The following is a 22,759-nucleotide window of genomic DNA, read 5'->3' as shown; positions in this document are numbered from 1 at the left end:
TGGGTCAGACCAAAAGTCCATCTAACCCAGTAGCCTGTCTTCCAACAAAAACAACGAGGAGTCCTTGTGGCATCTTATTGATGAAGTGGGTTTTAGCCCACGAAAGCTTATGCCCAAATAAATTTGTTAGTCTCTAAGGTGCCACAAGGACTGTTGTTTTTGCTGATACAGACTAACATGAAACCTGAAACCACTCTGAAACCTGTCTTCCAAAAGTGGCCAATGCCAGGTGCCCCAGAGGGAATGAGGGAAGGTGTCTGTTTCACTAGAGGGTGTAGGGAGAAATATGTCATGCCCTGGGCTCTGGAGAGGGGATGTACATTGGGAGGGATGTAGACATGCTTGGCTTCTTACAGGAAGTTTAAACCCCAATGGGGAGGTGTCTCTGTAAGGGAATGGAGGCCCAGGCAAGTGGGGGGCTCTGGGTGTGTCCCTCGGGGGCAGGGGGGTCCAGGATTGGGGACTGAATGTGTCCAGGAGATCTCGGTCTGTAGAGGATGTAGCCCCTGGGGGCGGGGGAATCCCAGGCTGGCGATGTAGTGGAATCCTGGGCTGTAGAGAAGGTATCCCCTGGGGCGAGGAGATCCCAGGCTCTGGGAGGCGGGAGTCCCCGGGGATCCCAGGCTCTGTGTAGCTGCGCACCGCGCGAGGCGGGGCGGGCTCGGGGGCTGGCGCAGGGCGTGGGGGAGGCGGGGCGGAGGCCGCCGGAGCCCCCGGGATCTGCTTGCTGAGCTCCGGCCCCTGCACTCGGCATCGCAGCTGCCACAAACCGGCTGAAAGTTAAGTTCGGTCCCAGCCGCTGCAGGGAGAAGAGCCTGGGGCAGCCCCAGCGCGGCCAGGGCAGAGCGAGAGAGCGGGTCCCGGGGAGCAGCCCCCCTCCAGCGGCGCAGCTGAGCGAGGAGCCGGGCACTGGGGGCGCCAAAGTCTGCTGGGACAGGGGGGCTCGGCTGAGCCTCGGATTTAAAGACTAAAGGGCAGCGAGAGCCGGTGGGCCCCGGGGGCAGGTGCGTCTCCTCCTGGTCCCCTGACATTGCAGCGGCCGCCCCCAGCCGGGCTCCCTGTGCCCGGGAACAGGACTCACCTGCTGCCTGCGGAGCCAGGGTTGGGAGCTGCAGCCTGACAGGGAGCCACCAGATGCCGGTAGGAGGCGGCTGGGCTGAGCAGGGGCGAGCGAGGGTTGGGATGGGGCTTGCCAGTGCTCCTGTTATGCTGGCCGGAGGGTGTCACAGACATGGGCAGACCCGGGGGCTCTGGGCTCAGCCACCCCCACCTCCTGACGCTTTCCTGGTGCCTTAATCCCCCTTCGCCCCGGGGAGGGGCAGGCTGGCTGGCTGGCCGTCAGCCCGCGTCCGGGGGCTCTGGCCGGACCCTTCCCCTTCTCCGGCCCAGCCTCTTGGTGCCGAGCCCCAGGCACTGGGGCGGGCTGTAAATCCGAGGAGCAGTCCCAGGGCCGGGTGCCGCTGAGGGGGTGGGAGCGGGAACTCCGTCCGGCCGTCTGTCGGGCTGGGGGCACCGGGCAGGAGCGGGATCAGCAGAGGGAAAGGGGCAGGCAGCTGTTTCTGGGCCAAAAGCAGGTTGGATGGGGCTGGCGGGGGGGAAGCGGCCCCTCTCCCTGAGGCGGCAATGGTGGAGCCTTGCGCCGTTCCCCTCCTGGAACAAAGCTGGAGCTGCTGCTGGTGTGGGGGCAGGAAACCTCCCCCCGGCCCTGCCTGCTCCCTTAGCTTTGTTGTGTCCTCTCCAGCTCGCCGCCAACCCCTGCAGCAGGCAGGTGAGGGGCAGGGCTTCCCGGGCCCCGCGCTGCTGGCGGGAGGAGCTGCCCCTCGGGTGTGCTGCTGGGGAGTTGGATTTGTGGGTCGGGGTCTCTCGCTGAGGAGCGCGCTGCTCAGACCTGGCCCCGCGTCCCCAGCCTAGTTTGCCGTGGCCCAGACGCCCTGGGTGGGCGCGAAACTTTCTGTCACTTTGTGCTCTCCGAACTGGCGTCTGAACGCTGTGTTGGGAGCTGCGGGGTAACGGGAGCCGGCCGCGGCCCTGGAAAGGGCCTCCTCTGGTCTGAGCCCTCCCCGACTGGGACTCTCGACTTGCGATTGCTCGGGGCATCTTCGAAAACTGGACACCAGGAGCAGGAAGGTGTCTGGCATTCTGGGAGGCCTGAACCTCCAGTGGGTGGTGTTGCTGTACATTTAAATCTTGGGGGAAAGGTACCAAACTGAGAGTCCTGGAGACTAAGGTCCTTTCTCCACAGCCGGGCTCTAGCACTACTGCCTTTCTCCCACCTTGTCTGTCAGTGTGCCCCTGTCCTGGTGAGAGAATTCCGATTCTGTGACTAATTCAATCATTGGCTCTCTGCTGGGACAGACGCATCAGATATAGTGGTTTTTATGCTCAGTATATTTGTCTACCGGCACCTGGGCTAAGGCTGCTGACTGATTTTACTAGGTTATAGCTTTCAGTTATGACAAAGGAGGTGGATTTGAATTGGTGACCTAGAGGTGGAAAGGCTGTATATGCCATTGCTTATCCTGCTGAGCAAGCCCATCCTCCTGTCAATGTCTGTTGGGCAGACTAAGCCTATGTCATGGTTTATGGATGCAAGCATATAAACCCTGAGGTTGTGCTTTTGGGGGGCTTTTTGTTTGGGGTTGGGTTGTTGTTGGGTTTTTTTTTTTTTTTGTCTTCCTCTGCAGCTTGGGACACAGATCACTTGGTGGTTTGAACTAGAGTAAATGGTGGATTCTCTGTAACTTAATGTCTTTAAATCAGGATCTGAGAACTTCAGTAACTCAACCAGAGGTTATGCGCCTATTGCAGGAGTGGGTGGGTGAGGTTCTGTTGCCTTCAATGTGCAGGATGTCTGACTAGATGGTCACAATGGTCCCTTCTGACCTTAAAGTTTATGAGTCTGCATGGGAACACACACAAACTCCTGAATGAGAGGAAATTGACACCTGTGCACCCCCCTCACTCTCCGCATAGAATCATAGGACTGGAAGGGACCTCAAGAGGTCATCTAGTTCGGTCCCCTGCACTCATGGCAGGACTAAGTATTATTTAGACCAGCCCTGACAGATGTTTGTCTAACTTGGTCTTAAAAATCTCCAATGATGGAGATTCCACAACCTCCCTAGGCAATTTATTCCAGTGCTTAACCACCCTGATAATTAGGAAGTTTTTTCTAACCTCCAACCTAAACCTCCCTTGCTGCAATTTAAGCCCATTGCTTCTTGTCCTATCCTCAGAGGTTAAGAAGAACAATTTTTCTCCCTCCTCCTTGTAAAAACCTTTTATGTACTTGAAAACTGTTATCATGTCCCCTCTCAGTCTTCTCTTTTCCAGACTGAACAAGCCCAATTTTTTCAGTCTTTCCTCATAGGTCATCTTTTCTAGACCTTTAATCATTTTTGTTGCTCTTCTCTGGACTTTCTCCAATTTGTCCACATCTTTCCTGAAATGTGTGTCCCAGAACTGGACCCAATACTCCAGTTGAGGCCTAATCAGCACAGAGTAGAGCAGAAGAATTACATAAGAACATAAGAATGGCCATACTGGGTCAAACCAAAGGTCCATCCAGCCCAGTATCCTGTCTACCAACAGTGGCTAATGCCAGGTGCCTCAGAGGGAGTGAACCTAACAGGTAATGATCAAGTTATCTCGCTCCTGCCATCCATCTCCACCCTTTGACAAACAGAGGCTAGGGCCACCATTCCTTACCCATCCTGACTAATAGCCATTAATGGACTTAACCTCCATGAATTTATCCAGTTCTCTTTTAAACCCTGTTATAGTCCTAGCCTTCACAACCTCCTCAGGCAAGGAGTTCCACAGGTTGAGTGAAGAAGAACTTCCTCTTATTTGTTTTAAACCTGCTACCCATTCATTTCATTTGGTGGCCCCTAGTTACTTCTCGTGTCTTCCTTATAACACTCCTGCTAATACATCCCAGAATGATGTACATCCATGCACACACCCTTTTTGTGTATACAATAGAATACAAACATACATATGTCTGTTCTTGCACACACATCAACATGACATCATCATGCATCAGTGTTCCCTTTCTCTCCTGCACCAGCTTCACAAGTGCACCAACACACGCTTTCTACAAGCACCATTGTACTGACAGCTTATGTGCTTGCGTGCACCAACATAGTCCCATCTCTTTCATGTATGCCAACACACATGCTCCCAAAACTATGCCCACTAGAACTCTCAATCTCTTGTGCATAAATATGTGTAATAGCTTTCATATGCCTGAGTACCAACACCCGTGTTTAGTCTTATCCTGACATTGTACAAGAACACTAATTCTCTTGTGCAATGTCACATGTTTATTTGCACAAAATCTCTTACTCCAAACTTGATTGAATGTGTACACAACACACTTGTTCCCCCACCTCTGCATAGAATTTGTGGGTGTGCACATGCACATACTTTTACACATGTACACCTCACTCCTGTCTCACATGCACACTAGCACTGGCATACACAGGCATGTGCCCACACACTCCTCTTCTCTCCTAGGCTTGCAAGTGTGGATGCTCACACCTGCACCAACACACACATTCTCATGTGAACCAATTCTTTCTGTGTCACACAGAACAACACTGCACATACCAGTGTTCATGCTCCCACCTGCTCCAATTCTTCCTCTCTTGCTCACTCAAAGAACTCTTATATATGCCCGTCAACATGTTTCTTGCATGTGCCAACACACTTATGCTTACCGGTATAATCTATCTCCCCCCATCCAATGTATACATGGGTACATATGTTTTCTAACATATGCACTTGTGCACACATATACACTCTCTTTTGTGCTGGGACATACTCTTTTACACACATTGATCTCTCTCCCCCCTCCAGTCTCATATGAGCCTTGGTGAATAAATAATCTCAGGCATGCACATGTGCAGGGACACACAAGCTCTCTTTCCCTTTGCACGTCTGTATAGGCATCCCCTTACTCTACCCAGTATGCATGGGTGCATGGACACTGGCAGTACCCTGTTCTTCATAGAATCATAGAATATCAGGGTTGGAAGGGACCTCAGGAGGTCATCTAGTCCAACCCCCTGCTCAAAAGCAGGACCCATCCCCAATTAAATCATCCCAGCCAGGGCTTTGTCAAGCCTGACCTTAAAAACTTCTAAGGAAGGAGATTCCACCACCTCCCTAGGCAGTTTACATTTATAGACTTTCTCACCCATGTGCACAGACACTCTTGCTCTTACACTCTCTTCCTCATGCATGCACTTATTTATGCACACTGGCCATGCACTGGTCATCTGAAATGGCTGTCATATTGTCATAGCACTTTTTGCTTGCTGGCACATGTCCATCCTCTATCACATACATAAGTTTTGTTTTAAAAGGGGAGAGAAACAAAGTGCATGTCCTTTAGAAAAAAGAAAATAAAGACACAGGCCTGACTAAGTTTACAAAGTTCTGGAGGGGTTAATAAAGTAGAAGGGGATGGGAGGAAAAGAGAGAGGTTCTTTTTTACACTACTGTACTAGTCATCATCTTATATGAAGTAAGGTGGCATTTCTTTATATACCAAGCATTGCCAATATATGGAATAAATTACCAAGTGTGGCAGAAACTAGTGTATGTTACAATTTATTTTTCTTCTTTTAAAGAAATTAGACAAGAATACAGAAGGAAAACCATTGTGAGGTCCAACTGCCAATTCAGAGTGTGAGGCAGAATTGGATAGGCAAGCTGGCCTCTCTCCATCTGTGGATTTCCTGTGCTCCCAGGCTCCATCTCACATGTGTGTTTTTATGCCCAGGAGTGTCAGCGAGGGATTCCTTCCTGTTGGAAAGTAGTTTCCTCCTAGCTCACTTTGTAGCTGTAATATTAGCACCCTCTTCTCTTTAAACATGCCCTGAATTCACCTTCTTTCTAAGATAAATATCATATGCGGTACTTAAAACTACAGTGTCTTCACGTTATTAATCGCCGCCTCAGTATTGACGTTGAAAGGATTTTACAGTCTAGTTCACTTCATTACTGCCAACTTCAAATATTTGAAAAATCTTAAATCAAGCCCCCAAAATGTGTGATTGCCTTAAAAATCATGTGCTTCTTTTAAATTGGGGTTCTTTTTATTTCCCTTCCGGGTTTTTGTTTTGTTTTTGTTTTTTGAGATTTTGGAGTGTGCAAAGAATATTTTCAAGGTTTTTTTCCTGAAACTGCAAGGTCTAAAAACTTACCTTTTACATGAAAGCTGAGATTCTCATGTAATTACTTGTCTACAGGAGCTGAGGCTCTTAGTAAAATGCCAAATATTGTGAGACGTCCAAAAATTCACAAGAGTTAGCAATTCTGTTACTCTTCACCTTTAATGCTCTTTCCATTTCACTCTGTGTAAGAAGGCTGGTAAGTTTCACATTCTGTACAGTTCTTCTGCACTACTGTGATGCTGTTGGATTTGCAGAAATGCAGGAGAGCAAATCATCAGAAATAGCCTGTTTATTGAAATCAATATAAACATATTTCTATTAATTAGGATTTTTTCTATTTTTTTAAAGCAAAACTTAAGCGTAAGTTGAGTAACAGTGTCACTTAAACCATTTCAGAATAACTTGGGAACACACAACAAGCACTTCAGTAATCCTTTTAAAATCAGGATTCAAATAGCCAAAACTTTCAAGGCAGAACAATTTGTACTAACTGCAGCTCATATTTTTATTGAGAAGGCACATAAACTTGTTGATAAAAGGGATTCAGACTTTGCTGAAAAATTGGAGAAGGTGCAGAGAAGAGACACAAAAATGGTTTGTGGGCTGGAGAAAGTACTTTACAGTGAGAGACTTAAGGAGTTCAGTCTGTTTAGCTTATCAAACAGAAGATTAAGGAATGACTTGACTATGATGTATATGTACCTTCGTGGGGGGAAAATCGCAGGTACTATATTGCTATTTAATTTATCAGAGAAAGGCATCCCAAGAAACTATGGCTGGAAATTAAACACAGACATGCAGATTAGATTTAAGACACAAATTTTTAATGGTGAGGATGATTAACCATTGGAACAAACTACCAAGGGGGAAATGGTGGATTCTCCATTTCTTAAAATCTTCAGATCAAGACTGGATGCCTTTCTGAAGATATGCTTTAGCCAAACACAAGTTATTGGTCTCTACAGGAGTAACTGGATGAAATTCTATGGCCTGTATTTTACAGGAAATTAGACTAGATGATCTGATGGCCCCTTCTGACATCCCAATCTAGAAAACTTATGTGAACTTTTCTGTGTATAATGAGGTGGAGTGATGGGGCAGCCGGAAGCAGATTGTCATTATTTAGCACAGCAGTTTCACATTTCACAGAGTAGCTATATAAATCTTATATTTATAAAATACCTTTCATCCCAAAGTGCTTTCCAAGATGAAACTAATACATGCTACAAGCTATATATACATAGGGCTCACTTAATTTATCCTTGGAAGTGCAGCCACCTCTACAGTAAAACATGGTAGCTTTTTAACAGTCTAAACCACATTTAAACAACGTTGACTATTTAAGGACAGGAATTGAAAAATACCATATCTGGTTGAAGCTATAGGGGAATTTAGATGAGGAGAATCTAGTTATTTAGTTGGAATTTGGCTGGAATAAGAAGAATTTAAACCCTTACAAAAAGTATCACAAATAGCCAAGCCTCTAGTTTTACATCTCATCTGAAAGATGGCACCCACAGCAATGCAGGGCCTTAACCCCAGGTTGTGGTATCAGGTTTGAATTAAGCGGTAGAGGGGAAAGCACTGCCTACTGAATTGTCAGCATCACCTCCTACATCTCCTCGGATGGTTTTCTATAGGCACTTTGCTCTCAGCATTGCAGCTATGTTCAGACTGCAATTTCACACTGACACACCCCTGAAAAGCCTTTCCATTTAATATGAAAACCACGTGGAGGGGCTGGGAATGCCTAGAATAATGGGGAAGAAGTGCTCAGATTGTCAGTCTGTGCCATAACTTCATATTCGGTGATTCTCTAGGCTGCAGGTTCTTACCCTTCAGTGGTTTTGCTGTGGGTGCTCCTCTTGGTACCCAGCAAAAGCAGATGGCTAGGTCTGTGTGAATCCCATCTCTTCTACTGTGTATGTTTACCTCTCTAAATATAACTCCTCAGCCAGTCTCATGCATCCCAGACTGACCTGTTCTCTTGTGGTTGAGCTGTGGGTCTGGCTCTTGCTGCAGTATTTCCTGGCTGCTTTGGGCTCATGGTTTGCAGCTCAGTCCCTCTATCAAACAGATATAAGTTAGACACTCATTCTCTCTAGGATTTTGGGAAGCCAATTCTCCCTGTTCCTAGGTTTTATTTTTAAACCTGGAGGTTCAATGAGAAGCCTAACAGTTCTAAGGAGTGGAGGGTCCCTATTCCTACCCCACCCCCCTCCCATTGCTCACTCCTTCTCTGAATATATACAATATAGTGGGCTTCAGGAAACCTCTTGTCTGCCAGTTACAATCCACACAGTTTATGCTGCAACTCTGATCGTTCCCAGAGATCAGGCATGCTGAGGCAATCCTTAAAGGGACAGTGTCTCTCTTTAAACCTCTGTCAGAATCTCAGAGATGGGGTTGGCAGATATTTTCCACTTTATGCCTTTTCTATTTCTATTTTGTTTAGAGTTTGCTTCCTTTCAGTTTGCTGTAGTTTTTAATTTACTTGGGAAAACATTTATATACACCTCAGCCTTTGAAGAGCGGAGAAGAGAGGAGTGAAGTGGGGAAGGGAAGGACATAATTCTCTGCTGTGTTGAATTAATTTGTTTTAAAATCCTATTCCAGAGACTAGCCCTGACAGTCCAACCCTGCAGCCCTTACATATCTAAAGAAAGACTGAAAGATGAAATCATTAGTGCCTTGCACACCCATGCAAGAGACTCTTGATTGATTTAGTCTACCACATGAAAGAAACGGTTTGATTCCTGGCACGGTAGACTAGAACTCCTTGAGCTAACCCAATGGCCTTGTGGTTAGTGCTGTTGTATTTGGAGTAGAGGTAATTAAGGTTGACGTTTCCAAAAGGGACTGTTGATTTTTGGGTGGTTCTAATTTTGAGTTGTCTGACTTAAGGCACTTTAAAAGGGCCTGATTTTCAGAGGTGAGGGGTCAACACTTTCTGAAAATCAGGTCCCTGTAAGTTATCCAAAATTGGTTCCCCAAAATTATTAGTCACTTTTGAAAATTTTAGCTGAAGAGTCTAAAGCAGTGGTTTTCAACTTGTGGTCTGCAGACTATGTCTAAGGGGTCCATGAAAGGTTGTCATGACCATAGAACAGTGGTTTTCAACCTGTGGTCCACGGACCTCCATTCAACATTTTTTAGGAGTCTTCAAATGAAAAAAGATTGAAAACTACTGGTCTAAAGGAGAATCAGAAAAACTGTTTGTCATTGAGAGAGATTAATTCAACTACACACAAGCAAGAATGCTGAAGTGATTTCTAATGAGGAGAGACTAGTTCAGATCAAAACTCTCAGAACTCTTGACTACATGACCCTCCTGCAAGGATATTCAATTAGAACAAACTGTCAGATCAGTAGGCAGATCAGTAATCTGTGTCCAGACACTGTTGCATACAACGTTTAAAGGTGACCTAAAAAAGAAATAAAATGTGTTTCTCTCTGATGTATAAAAAAGAGCTGCTTGCTTTTTACCTTAAATCTAGAAGTGTCAAGACTTTCTTGGATTTGTTGGAGGCTTTTTAGTCTAAGATGTTTATTGCAAGTTGTTACATCTTAACTGAAGGGCTGAGAGATTGAATATTTAATAAAGTAATTGTTTTCCCAAGTGTTCTTTAGTTGTTGGGGTTATGTAGGCATTAACAAAAGCAAACAGAAACCAGTGTTTTTAAACAGTCTGACTATAATTCTCTTTCTTTGTCAATTGTTCAACTTTTAGTATTAATTTCTTATGTGTTATGTCACAGTTTCACTAGTTCATAACCATAGCATCTTCAAGATAGACAAGATCTGACTTTTAAAGAAAAAAACAAGAGGATTTTCTTAGTTGGTCACAAAAGCTTTCAGACCTTCTTCATACATAATAGAATAGTGAAAGGATACAAACCCAAATTTGTCTTACTTGGAAGTTTGCTTTTAAAAGCAGTTTAATTATTTCATGGGTGTTATATACTACACTTCTAATTTTCTGAAATCTTGTTTTACACTCAACATAGAAAGTGGATACAATTAACAAATAACATTAAATTACATAGTATTTTTCTTTTACAAATTTAGCCAATCTAGCTGACCCACCCATTCATTCTAATCTTGCAGGATCTGGGCTTGGTACAATGTCATGGTTTTATTCAATTACTGTGCTGACATTTTCATTTTTGTGTCTTTTTTGGAAAGATTTGGAATGTCCCAACTAGATACTATCACTTCAGACTCTACACAACCTTGGGTTCTAACAACTTAAGTAAAGTTTTATGGTCAGCTATCAGGTTTAGTACATTCTACCATACAGGTGTTCATGGAATTTCATTATTCTGTACACTGCACCTTAAGGACTATTAGTTGAGCATAAATACTAGTTCTTGTCAGGGCGTAGGATGTGTATACAATAGACTTCTCCCTGTCATTGTGTAATCCGAGTGAGATCACAGTTCCCACTCCAACGAGGAGGTCTCACAAACCAGCATTACAGGAAAAAAGTGGAGTCAGATGGTTCTTATACCTGTGCACCTGTGTCACATTCTTTTTGCCATTTCTACCTTTTAACAATTCGGTTCGATGTTTTAACAGTTTAGAGGAGTATAAGGTGACTTCAGCAATCACGTATTAATGCCAGGAAAGCTTGCAACTGGATAACTTTATTAAGTGCCGGTACTAGCTGTATAGGTTCCATTTTTTCTTTAACTGGATGGATTTCTTCAGTATCAACTCTGTGTCCTAAGAAAACTGCACTGTCCTGAAAAAAAGAGTCACTTGCTTGTCTTTACTGAGCTTCAGAATATTTTTGCACTACTGCTTCCAAATTATGTAAATACATTTCTGTGGTTCTTCATAACTAGAGTAGCATTCAGAGAGCTTACTAACCACTTGCACTTTCTGGTCCATAATAAAAGCTCTGGTACATTAACTTGGCCCGAAGGGAATGTGTTAGACTAAGGCCTTGCCTTGACCAGAAAAATGATGATGAAGTTTAGGTCAGGCTTAGACAACATGAACTATCTAAACCCCACTTAAACGCAACCACTTGTCCTAGTGTAGATGCAGGGTAACACCTTCAGATAAGTTTTAGCAGGTTGAGTTAAGGCCTAGACTTGAGCTAAAGATGTTACCCTGAATCTGCACTAGGAGAAATGGCTAACATCTTTAGCTCAAGTCTAGGCCTTAACTCAGCCTGATCAAACTGATCTGAAGGTGTTACCCTGCATCTACCCTAGCACAAGTGGTTGAGTTTAGGTGAGGTTTACAGAGATTTAGGGTTTCCAGCCCTCCCAGTTTTGCCAGGAGTCTCCTGGAACCAGGCTCTATCTCCCCGAGGCCACCGATGCCAAACCAGAAGATTTTAGGCCGCTAAAAGTCCAACGGTGCGGGGGGCTAAGGCAGGCTCCCTGCCTGCCCTGACCCCCCGGCACTCCTGGAGGTGGCCAGCACATCCCCCTGACCCCTGGGAGGAGAGGGAGTATCCGTGCGCTGCCCGTGCCCCAAGCACCGACTCCGCAGCTCCCATTAGCTGGGAACTACGGCCAATGGGAGCTGCGGCAGCAGTGCCTGCAGGTGTGGGCAGCACGTGGAGCCCCCTGTCCCCCGCAGGGGCCACAGGGACATGCTGGCCACTTCCAGGAGCAGCACGCGGAGGGGGCGATGCATGGAGCCCCCTGGCCCGCTTACCTCGAGCGGCTCCCAATTGGCAGTGCAGCAGGGCTAAGGCAGGCTGCCCTGGCAGCTCACGTTGGCTGCAGTTCCCTGCGGGACCTGGGAGCTCCAGAGTCAGTGCTCAGGGTGCTGGCAACGCGTGGAGACCCCTGCCCCCCAGGGATGTGCCGACTGCTTCTAGCACAGAACCTGGGCAGGCAGGGAGCCTGCCTTAACCCCACTGCGTCGCCAACTGGGAGCTGCCCAAGGTAAGCACCATCCGGCCAGAGCCCACACTCCTCACCCCCTCCCACACCCCAACCCTCTGCCCCAGCCCTAAGCTCCCTCCTGTACCCAAACTCCCTCCCAGAGCCCATACCTCCTCCCACACACCCCATCCCCTGCCCCAGGCCTGAGCCCCCTCCCGGGGCCTGCACGCAACATCCCCTCCCCCCACCCCTGCCCCAGGCCTGAGTCCCCCCCAAACACCCAAACTCCCTCCCAAAGCATGCACCCCAACCCCCCTGTCCCAGCCCAGAGTCCCTTCCCACACTCCAAATCTCTTGGCCCCAGCCCAGAGAAAGTGAATGAGGGTGGGGAAGAGGGAGGGAGGGGTGGGTGGAGTGAGCAGGGTGGGGCCTCGAAGAAGAGGCAGGGCCTTGGGGAAGGGGGGAGGGCAAGGCCACCCCAAAAGGGTGTTTGGGTTTGTGTGATTAGACAGTTGGGAACCCTAAAGAGATTCCATTTTCTGACCAGCTCTACGAAAGTGTATTCCCACTGGTTCTTCTGGTTGACTATTCCAATGGTTTTGTGTGTGATGACTTGTAATTCATTGCAAATTGAATTCTTGGTTGTGTCCACATGGTTGGTTTGGAGAGGCTGAGAAAAGTTAATTTTTCTTACTCTGCGTTGCGCTTTCAAATTAATATCCAGAATTCTTACCTAAAATAAATTTTCCTTCTAAACTGTGGTTGTTAATTCACTATGCAGCTTCCTGCTGCATACTCCATATACAAATTAGATCTCTGCTATTCTTCCAATGTAGTTAGACATCTCATGTGGAAGCTGGGTGTTTTAAACCTATGATCTGAGACAATCTTTTGCTTGGCTGTTGTCCAAACAGACACTTGAAAACTACCATACATCTTCTAGCTAAGAAGACACATACACAAAAAAACCCCAAAACACCTTTGGTCCCACTACTGCCAGGAACTTTTTCTGCCAGGCCCTGTACCATTTGTTTCTAAAAACTCTTTCGGGTTCTCCCCAGAATTGCTAACACTCTGTTCTGAAGCTGCATCAAAGCACAATCCAGACCAACCTCTGAAACAAGTCATTTCTTTCTTTGTTTTGCATTGCTTTGTTCTCGCTCCTCTTCTAAAATGCAATAGGTCCAACTTTTTATCACCAACCTATTGTGTTTGGAGTAAAGACAACTGAAAATTCAGAGGCCAGATTCACAAACAATTGTGTGATATCTATTCATCTACACCAAAAGGACGCATGTTCTTGAAGGAGGAAAGACCAGTTCTCACAGAAATGTCCCCTGTGTATTTCTCTGGCAAGACTATTACAAACATTACATCATTGGAACAGACCAGTAAAGCTAGGTGAATATCTCAAACATTTCCACTAATACTTTCTAGAATTAAAAAAATTGAATTCAGGTTGATTGTTTTTGTACAATTTTGTATGTGATCTCCATTAATGTTTTAGCAAATGAGTTTACTGGCAGGAACATTCATAGAAACAGTACGTTATAAGCAAATAGACAGTGGTGATGGAATTTGTATTTTGAAGTTATAAATGCAAATATTTGCATCAGAAACCTGATTCCAAGAGTTGCATTGCTCCATTTGAGGAACAGAAACCATACCTGTCAACTGTGTGTTCAATCAAAGCTAATCAAGTAGCTGAATTTCACTTATGTACTGGCAACAAAATGTTCACAATCAATCTATATACCAGGAATTATTTGTAGGAATTCGCTGTCAAGTAATTTTGGATGGTAAAATTTGAGAAATTTGTAAATTGCTGTTGAAAAATTGCAAATTATTCACTCAGCTCTACGGATCAGTGATCTTAAGGCAGGGCACTGTTACCTAGCAATTTCTAAGGCCTGCTTAACTCTTAGATTTGTCATGTACACTAGAAGTTCCCTATTTTCCCATATGGAAAACCCTGATTCATTTCCCACCACAGTCTGGTCTTTTGTTCTAGGGCCATGACGGCAGCCCACATGGTCAGGGTTCTGTGATTAGTAACAAATCCTGGTTCATCTGGGCACATTGGATCATTCCAGACCAATGCTCACTTCTCACCCCTGGCTGGCTCGGGAGTAGATTTGACAAGCGGTGGAAAAGTTTGTGTTCAGCCTTCATGGTATAAAAGGTCACTGCAATCCAGGTCAGAAGGGAAGAGGAGGGAGACTAGGCTATCTCCATGGAAGACAGTCCCTCCCGCACAAAAATCCACTTTTATTGTCACAGGAAAGACTTGGTAAAGTTCTGTCTTTCTCAACAGTCCTTGTATAACCCATACCTGCTTGCAGTGGCACTCTGTCCCCTCTAGTGGTTCCTAGACATCTAGAGATTGATGAGTCTGCTACAGTCTTGGTTAAGAGGCAGGTGGCTTTTAGCTCATGCAGTAGAGATTCATATACTAAGCTTCAACGGTTCAATCCCACTCACCAACAGCTGGGGTCTGTGGACGTTACACTTGCACTTGAGGTCTGATTGAGTTGCTAAAGCCCTTTGGCACAATGGCCATACTCATTTCCAAGCCCTGTCATAGCTTCTATTTGAGAACAAGGAGTGACAAGAAAAACTACTCTGCATTTACACTAAAACCTCTCCATTCAATCATGCCCTGCCTAGTCCTGCCTTGAATTGAAGAGTTCCCCTCAATGGGGTGGAGGGTTCCCTTAAACTTCAGTGAGGTCACTCATGTGAGTCAGAGTGGCAGGCTGGGGCCCTTAGTTTGGTGCCTTTGTTGAGTGGAGAGAGAGTGGCCTTGTTCACGCAGCAACAGAGACAGGTCTTGAGTGTTCCACGTGCCCCGACATCCAGATTCACTTCCAATAGATAATGGGTTATTTTCCAGATTGAACAATTTTAAACAAAAAGGGACTTTTTTTTTCTAATGTCTATTTTATTTTCAAATGACCAAGAAAAATTCTTGGTCATTTGAAAATAATGGTAAGGCTGTCAATCCAAAAATCTTAGGCTTTCTGATTCCCATTGTACTGTAGGTAGAAGCACTTTCCATAAAGGCAGGGCTGCACCTTCCTATATACAGAGAAAAACTACAATCTAAAACAGAGATTCCTCCAAACTGGAAAGCCCCTCTTATATTGCCCTCTCCTCCCTGCCTTTAACATGGTTTAAAGTATAAACTGTCACAATATAGGATTGCAGCTTCTTTATTCCTGCCCCGCCCCCCATCTTTACATTTGGGCTGATATGGAGAAAGGAAGAATGGTCCAGTAGTCGGAGAATTAGCCTGGGACTTGGGAACCCTGGGTTCGGTTCCCTGTGGAAACGTGAGCAAATCACTTAAGGACATTCAGTTCCCCATCTGTACAATGGGGATAATAGCACTTCCCCACCTCACCAGTGTGTTATGGGATAAATACATTTAAAAGAGTGTGAGGTGTTCAAATATTATGGACACAGGGACATCTAAGTAACTTAATTGGGGACTTCTGATGCAGTCCTCTCTCCACCCACTCTCCCCTCAAATCTTACAGGACTGCTGTAGATAGGGCACTGTGAGGGGCAGGGGTCCCCTCAAGACCCCACATCAGGTCCTTGTACTTTCTCTCCCCCCCAGGTCCCAGCTGACAACCAAGGGATTCTTGGAACAAACAGACAAAAAAGACAAGTCCTCTCCCCTCTTTCTTCCCTTATGGGAGAGGGGAGTCCATGGGAAATTGAAAAAAAGCAAGGGTCACCTGGAATTCAGGCACTATTCCTAGGTCAGCCCTTTGAACTTGGTCTACCCAGGGTCCACTGCCAGCCCCTCCTCATGGGGCATGTTGATGTGAGGCTGGGTAGTGCAGCTTCAGGAGCAGTGTTGTTGGTGTCTCCCTCTTGGCAGGCCTGTCCCAACTGTCCAAGGCAGGGCAACCGCCTCCCTGTTCACCATCCCTTTCTGTGGCAGGTTTTCCCTTTTAAGCTCCCCCTCCAGGCACAGCAAGCCTTGCAGGTGTGCCTGGTTGGTGTTGAGCAGGCCCAGAGGAGTTCCTTAGTCCCCGCTCTGTCTTAGTGAGGGTGTGCCCCTTCACAGGAACAAATCTGCTATATAGATCAATTAAAACTACTGCTTTCCAGGGTGTCCTCACAAGTCCTGGGTTCATTGGCTGACCTGAAGATGAATACTGCCTCATGGTTCAAGTTCCTTGTTTTCTAAAACAAAACAAAACCAACTAACCAAACCAACAAAGAAAACCCCACCATACTGAACAGCAGAAGTAACAGACCTTTCTGCTAGATTCCTACCTTAGTTCTGCTCAACCATTTGTACCCCACACTGCATTTTGGGAAGGGCGTTCATCAAGCTAAGTATATCTACCTTCTCCTTAAAATGCGGTGTGGGGCACAGCGTTGTTTGGTTGAGTTAATGTAGAACCTAAGGTGAGAAGCCAGCTTTAATTTTCAGCCTTGGGTTGGATTCACTGGTCAGTCGACTCACACAGGATTTTTAAGTTCAGATCAGCAGCTTGTCTTTGAAGAGGGACATAAAACCTACTTTTTAAATAAAAAAACAAACTAATTTTAGCTACAAAAATAAAATTGAGACAGCCATATTTTTCTTGCTTAACAACCAATAAGAACGAAGAGTTGTCTTTGGACAAGTCACCTTAGAAAAACAAAAGTTCATAGCTTAAACACATTGGCTCACTGGGTACAGAAGTTGGTATGATACTAAGTATAATTCTAGATAGAAAGAGCTGCAATCATGACAACAAACTCTCCTGGAGTCCTTGGATTTGCTGTTGTATTCGGACACAGAAATGTATATGTCTAAGAAATCCATAAAGACAGTCGATGAAGTGAAGTGGATTGTCAGCAAAAGATGTTTACAAATTTACACTTTTTAGGCCTGATTCTGATCTCTATTTCTTCTCTTTTTTAGCTGAGTGACTCATGATTGACATTGCTGTGAGAAGAGCATCAAGCTCTGTGTTTGGCTGTCTTGTTGGCACACACAATATGTTTAAAAATCAAACTATCCCATATACGGCTTTATTTTTATCCCAAGGTTCTGATGATGTGTAACCCACAAAACTGAAACTTTCCTTTGTGTTTCTACAGTGCCTAGTACACTGGGGGCCTCTGGATACTACTGCAATACCAATAATAAACTGGAGAACTCACTAAAACAATACAAACCTATAAAACTAGATTTCTCTAGAAGGTGTCAGTTGTTAGAGCAGGGGACTGGGAATCAGGACTCCTGGGTTCTATTCCAAGTTCTCTGACCTTGGACAAATCTGTATACTTAATTTTTCCCATATGTAAAGCCTGCCTCATAACGGCAATGCAAATGAATGTCTGTGAGGTGGTGCAGAAAGTGCAGAGTATTATCATTATTATCTAGCTGGGTGCTGTTTATACTCTCTATAACATAGTGTTGTTGAGAGGAGAGGCTGTGACATTTTTCTTCAGCCCTTATCACAGACTGTGGCTATCCTGTCTCTTTGGCCATCCTGTCCTGTCCTCTTTGCTGCTGTTAGGGAGGGCAGCTAATAAATTAATAGTCTTTAGCAGACATTATTTTACAAACTGATCAGCTCTGTCTCTTGCATTTTCTGTTCTTTAGTTCTAAATAATAATGCTTAGCACTTTACATCTGGAAAGTGAAGTGAAAACTAATTAATCTTCACAACCCCTTTTAGCAGGTATTATCATTCATATTTTATAGATGGGGAAACCAAATCATAGAAAAGTTAAGTGACTTGCTCAAGGTCATATGCTGAAGCCTGGTCTACACTTAAAAATTAGATCATCCTAGTTACATCTCAGGGCTCTGAAAAATTTTGCGCCCAGTGCAATATTGTAAGATCAACCTAACCCATAGTGTAGCTTTGGCTAGGCAGATGGAAGAATTCTAGTGTTTCTTGGAAAAGTGGATTTACTACATTGAAAGACAAACCCTTTCCTTTGCTGTGGGAAGTGTCTACGCTATAGTGCTGCAGTGCAGAGGTGGCATATGGAGGGGCATGCGGGATCATGTGCCCCTCCCCCCATTGTTCGGTCATATAGTGTGGCCAGGTTCCCTCCCTGTGGGACATCTGAGCCTGCAAACTGTGCCCAGCAGGGAGAGGCAGAAGGAACAGCTGGGAGCTACAGGGAGGGGCCACTACTTTCTGGGAGTGGTTTTTTGTGACTTGAGCTGTGCTGGGGTTGTGCCCCCCCCACACACACACACATACACTATCAGCAGGTACGGGTCATCTCAGCTGCAGCGGCAGAGCTGCGGTGGCATAGCTGAGACACTGTAGTTCCCATAGTGTAGACATACACAGAGTCACTGGCAGAGGCGTACCTGGCTCCTCTGATTCCAGCAGTGAAAACTGAAATTAGCGGACTCAGTCAACACCTCTGGAACAATGGACATCTTATGTACAATCCCACAGCACCGAGTAATAGTGCTATAGTTAAGTATTAACTTTGGCAACAATCTGATGCTTTGTCCTGCCAATAAAGCTATTGACATGGAAACTAGCATCTGAGCCCTTGCCTGTCTGAAGGTAATTGGTGGGTTTTGGAGTTTTGGTCTTTAGATCAGGGTTCCAGCATATTGACACTGAGGTCATGGCTTGGGATCCAGGGAGAGACACACGGAGATGCACCACGAGGATAATCTCTTTTGGATTCTGAGACCCAAAACTATTGTTTCCCATCCTGGTCAGCCAGGCCCTTCCTCATGAGGGGATACAGAGTACCAGACAGTACAAAGGAGCAGTGTGGGCAGGAAAATCAGTGTGATCTACACCCACCCCCTCATCCTGACCCCCTATGCAAATATGCACAAAAAACAATGGGTAGATTTTTTAAAAGCCACTGCTCTTCTTTTCATTCCTACAGGGGCCTGTCAGTGGCCATGAGAATGGGTCATGCATACAGGGCAGCAGTTATAAGGAGCAACCTAAGATTAGGACAGCACTCCACTCAGCCATGAGAGCATTAGCAGCTGTCACCAAAGGATCTCTACCCAGGGCAACATGTAGCCTTCTGGTGAGTGGGGAGGAGGAATAAAACAAGAAAGAAGGTAACTGGGATTTAAAAGTAAAAGAGAAAATGGAGAGAAAAAGGAGTGATGTGGCAACTGATCTGGGGGCAGGGTGCAAGAGAATACAGGGGCCATCATTACTACACTCTTATACCAGTGGTGAATGTAGGATAAATACCCAGACTGTGTGTGGCAGGGCAGGGTAGAGCACAGGAGGAGTTAACACAAAAAGTTGGGACCCACTGCTGTAAGCAGAGCTTTGGAGCGGAGCCCGCGGAGCAGCTCCGGAGCAGTGGAGCTGCAGGTTTTTGCCTGGAGCAAGAGCGGAACCAGAGCACAGCTCCAAAGCCCTGGCTGTAAGCTCTCTCCTCTCGGTACTAACTTCCCTGTCTATGTTTTGCTCCCCACTCCTCCTGCTCTGTCATCTCAGGCTATAATTCCCTAAATTAAGCAAGATGGGACTAGGTTAGTACTCCAGGTAGGAAACATCAAAGGAAAACCCACAGTCTGAGGAAGTGATGCATGAAATGCCCTTTTCTCTGTTAGCATTGAACCAATGTCCCAACAGGGAGCTAGGAGGTACTGTCCTGTTGGAGGGTGCCATCATTCACATGGGATGTAAAAATAGGGGCCTGACCAATTGTTGTCATTAAAGATGCCGGGGCACTTTTCACAAAAATAGGGTTGTTAATCCCTAATATCTTGCCCAAAATCCAATATGGGTAATTACACAGTCCCCCTAAACTCCTGTAGTTTCAAGTAAGTATTCTTCACTTCCTAATTTATTGTGTCATGTACTATTAAGCAGCTGCTGTGCTCCACCTCAGGAATAGCTGCATTACACCAGTGGGTAAAATGATCCTGACCTGTACAATTTGTAATGGAATTATCGAGTGCTTTGGGATCTTTAGCTGGAAGGTGCTATTTAATGATCAGTGTTATAATGGTTTTATATACTCAGGGTTCACTATGTGAGAGCCGAAAGCTGGTAGCCTGTAACTGACCATTGCTCACACGCCATCTCCCAGCCCAGACAGGGCCAGGAGGGTTCTCAGTCTTCATCTGGGAGCCTCCCTAACTGTGTCTCAACTATCTGAGCATATGGAGACACAATCTACAGAGAACTGTAATAGGACATGCCTATCCACGCCACAAGTCTCCAAAAATGAGTATCTGTGATGTTCACTAATGAGTGGTTGTGGGACTTCACAGCTGGGACTGTTGCACTTATTTCTCAGCAGAGAATAAGGTTTGCGCCTTGCTGCTGTATTTCCTTTTCCTGGCATTGGCTGACATGGAACAGCAGGGCATTGTCTCTCTCGCACTAGTGTGAACTGCAACGTGAAAGGGTCTGGTGCAATACCATGCTGCTCCATTTCTCCCTTTTTCTGTTGCCTGACCCTTAGATCTGCTCATCAGATGAAGAGAGGCCAATAGGGCATGGAGATGCACTGGATCTGTTCCGTTTAAGGACTAATGGGATCTGTGCCAGAGTAGGACACATTTCTTCTGGCCATGCCATAGCAAAAAATAAAAAAAATTTAAAAAGTTGCAGAAATAGAAGGATTCAGGTACAAGTGACAAAAATGCTAAGAGGTATCGAGAGACTAAAAAGATTAAGAGTATGTAAATTAGAGAGAAGACGAGTAAGTGCGGACATGACAGAAGTACACCGATTAATGAGAAGTAAACCAGGCATTCCTGTATATATTTTTAAATAATATGAAGACAAGAGAACATTCAGTGAAACTGAAATGCAATAAATTTGACATAGGTAAAATTTAAATACTTTCTTACACAACACATAATTAACATGTGGAACTCATTGCTACTAGATGTCAGTGAGGTCAAGAACTTTAGTACGATTCAGAGAGGATTAGATATTTATATAGATAATAATATGATCCACAGTTATGAATTTTAGGCTATCTATTATAAGGAATATCAACACTTCTTCTTCAAGACATTTTCCCTAGTCTCCAGCTCTTGCTCGTTAAATTTCTTCCTCACCCCCACAAGCATGTAGTACCTTCCTCTGAAATGTCTGGTACTGGCCACTGTCAGAGACAGGATACCAGGCTAGAGAGATAATTGGTTTGATCTGGTATGCAAGTCTCTATGTTCTTAATTGGGGATGTGGTAATAGGATATTTTCTACCTCTAGGTGATCAGTACAAATCTGGCCCAGATCAGTAGTAACTGAAAGTTGCATATCACCTGAAGGCTGATTTGTGGTTTATGAGAAATAATTTCATGGTCTCAGTCTAGCTCCTAGTAGAAAATTGTCCAAATTGCCAAAACTACTGTACCACCTTTGTCGGCATTAATTGCCCCCTTGCTGGCAATCTCAGCACTGAGACAAAGAACTAATTGAGGTGTGTGACAGAACCATACATTCATGCCCTACAAGTGATATCTGCAGATTGGAATTGAGAGAGCTTGTACTGTTGTTGCTAGCTCTGCACTTGTTCTCTTCATAAATACTGTACTTTATTCTCCAGGAATGCCAGTCTGACATCTTTGGTCATCAATAAGTCTCTATCCTTGAACCTGTAACAGTTGCACAGGGTACTGCCACTAACCCTACCTTTTGTTGTTAAATTGTCTAAGCCGCTCCTCTTCCTCTCGTTTTATCACTTTAATATCAACAACAATTTCCCCTTGACACAGTGCCCATTTGGTGCTGCAGGCAGAAAAGCCTGAGCAATAGCACCGTGACATCAGAGGTAATTCAGCCAGTCATCACTCCCTCCCTCCACTAACGCTAATCCTGCTGCCTGCTTTGGTCATCTCTCCCCTTGACAGTGCCCATTTGGTACTGCAGCCAGACCAGGCAAAGGTAAATGAAGGGAGCCATAGTGAAAATCTCCAGCCTCACTACTACTGGGCCAGTAAAGCTCCTGATTTGAAGCAGCCCCTGCTGTTCCAATCCTGATCCTCTTTATCCCCCAACTCTGTCAAAGCCCCTCAGCCCTGACCTGTAGTTTCATATGCTGACTCATTTCAACCAATGGGATTGAAGTATGCAAATAAAACAGGAGGGAGGGCATGGTAACTGGTGGAGTTGCCTCTGACCTCATAATGCTTCTTTGCCAGTAGCATTGAATGGGCAGTATGCGGAGATCAGGCTTTTCTGATTTTCTGGTTTTCTCATCTTCACCAAAATCAATCAAGTTCTTCCCACTGATGACTAGAATGTTCCCTGGAAGTTTGCAGTTGATTGGATGCAATCTTCAAAAAGTGCCATCAAGCTGATTGTTAAGCCTTACTTTGCTCGGCCAAACAGTGCGTTATATTGTAACAAATCTGTGGTCACCTAAGGACTTCCCAAGTTCTCTTAGGTTGCATACCTTGCATACTTTGAACTTCATAGTGGCAGCTGGGATAGAACTCAAGTCTCCCTGTTCCAACAACCCAGGCCCTTACCAAATTAACTAAAGGAGAATGTCTGTTAGCAGTATAGGGCCTATGACACATAATAGAGCAAACTCAATTCCATCCAGTAGAGAGTACCCATACATATAAACATTATGTTTATTGCAGCTGTTCTGATCCAGCTGTCACTGTGAATACTAATCTTTTGGCCAAGCCCCTTCTTTTCAGTGGTTGCTCAGGTGATAATGCTTGTCAGGTCTGCTATCAAGCCCCAGTGCCCATCAACTGAATTGACATAAGAGAGACAAGGATAAAATGTTCCAAAAGAT

At 45.2% G+C, this 22,759-nt stretch overlaps 1 protein-coding gene across 1 annotated transcript in view; it reads left to right on the top strand.

Moving 5' to 3' along the window:
• The first annotated feature begins 762 nt into the window (after nt 1-762).
• WNT5B (Wnt family member 5B) overlaps nt 763-22,759 on the top strand; it is a 97,099-nt gene continuing 75,102 nt past the window's right edge. Inside the window, exon 1 of the mRNA XM_073320345.1 lies at nt 763-1,140. Coding sequence (XP_073176446.1) covers nt 1,135-1,140 — 6 coding nt within the window. The 5' untranslated portion in view covers nt 763-1,134. The remainder of the gene's footprint in view (nt 1,141-22,759) is intronic.

Source organism: Lepidochelys kempii, chromosome 1, assembly GCF_965140285.1.
Source record: "Lepidochelys kempii isolate rLepKem1 chromosome 1, rLepKem1.hap1, whole genome shotgun sequence".
Lineage (NCBI taxonomy): Eukaryota > Metazoa > Chordata > Testudines > Cheloniidae > Lepidochelys > Lepidochelys kempii.
Note: the sequence above shows the minus strand (reverse complement) of the source record. Positions and strands in the feature narration are given on the sequence as shown.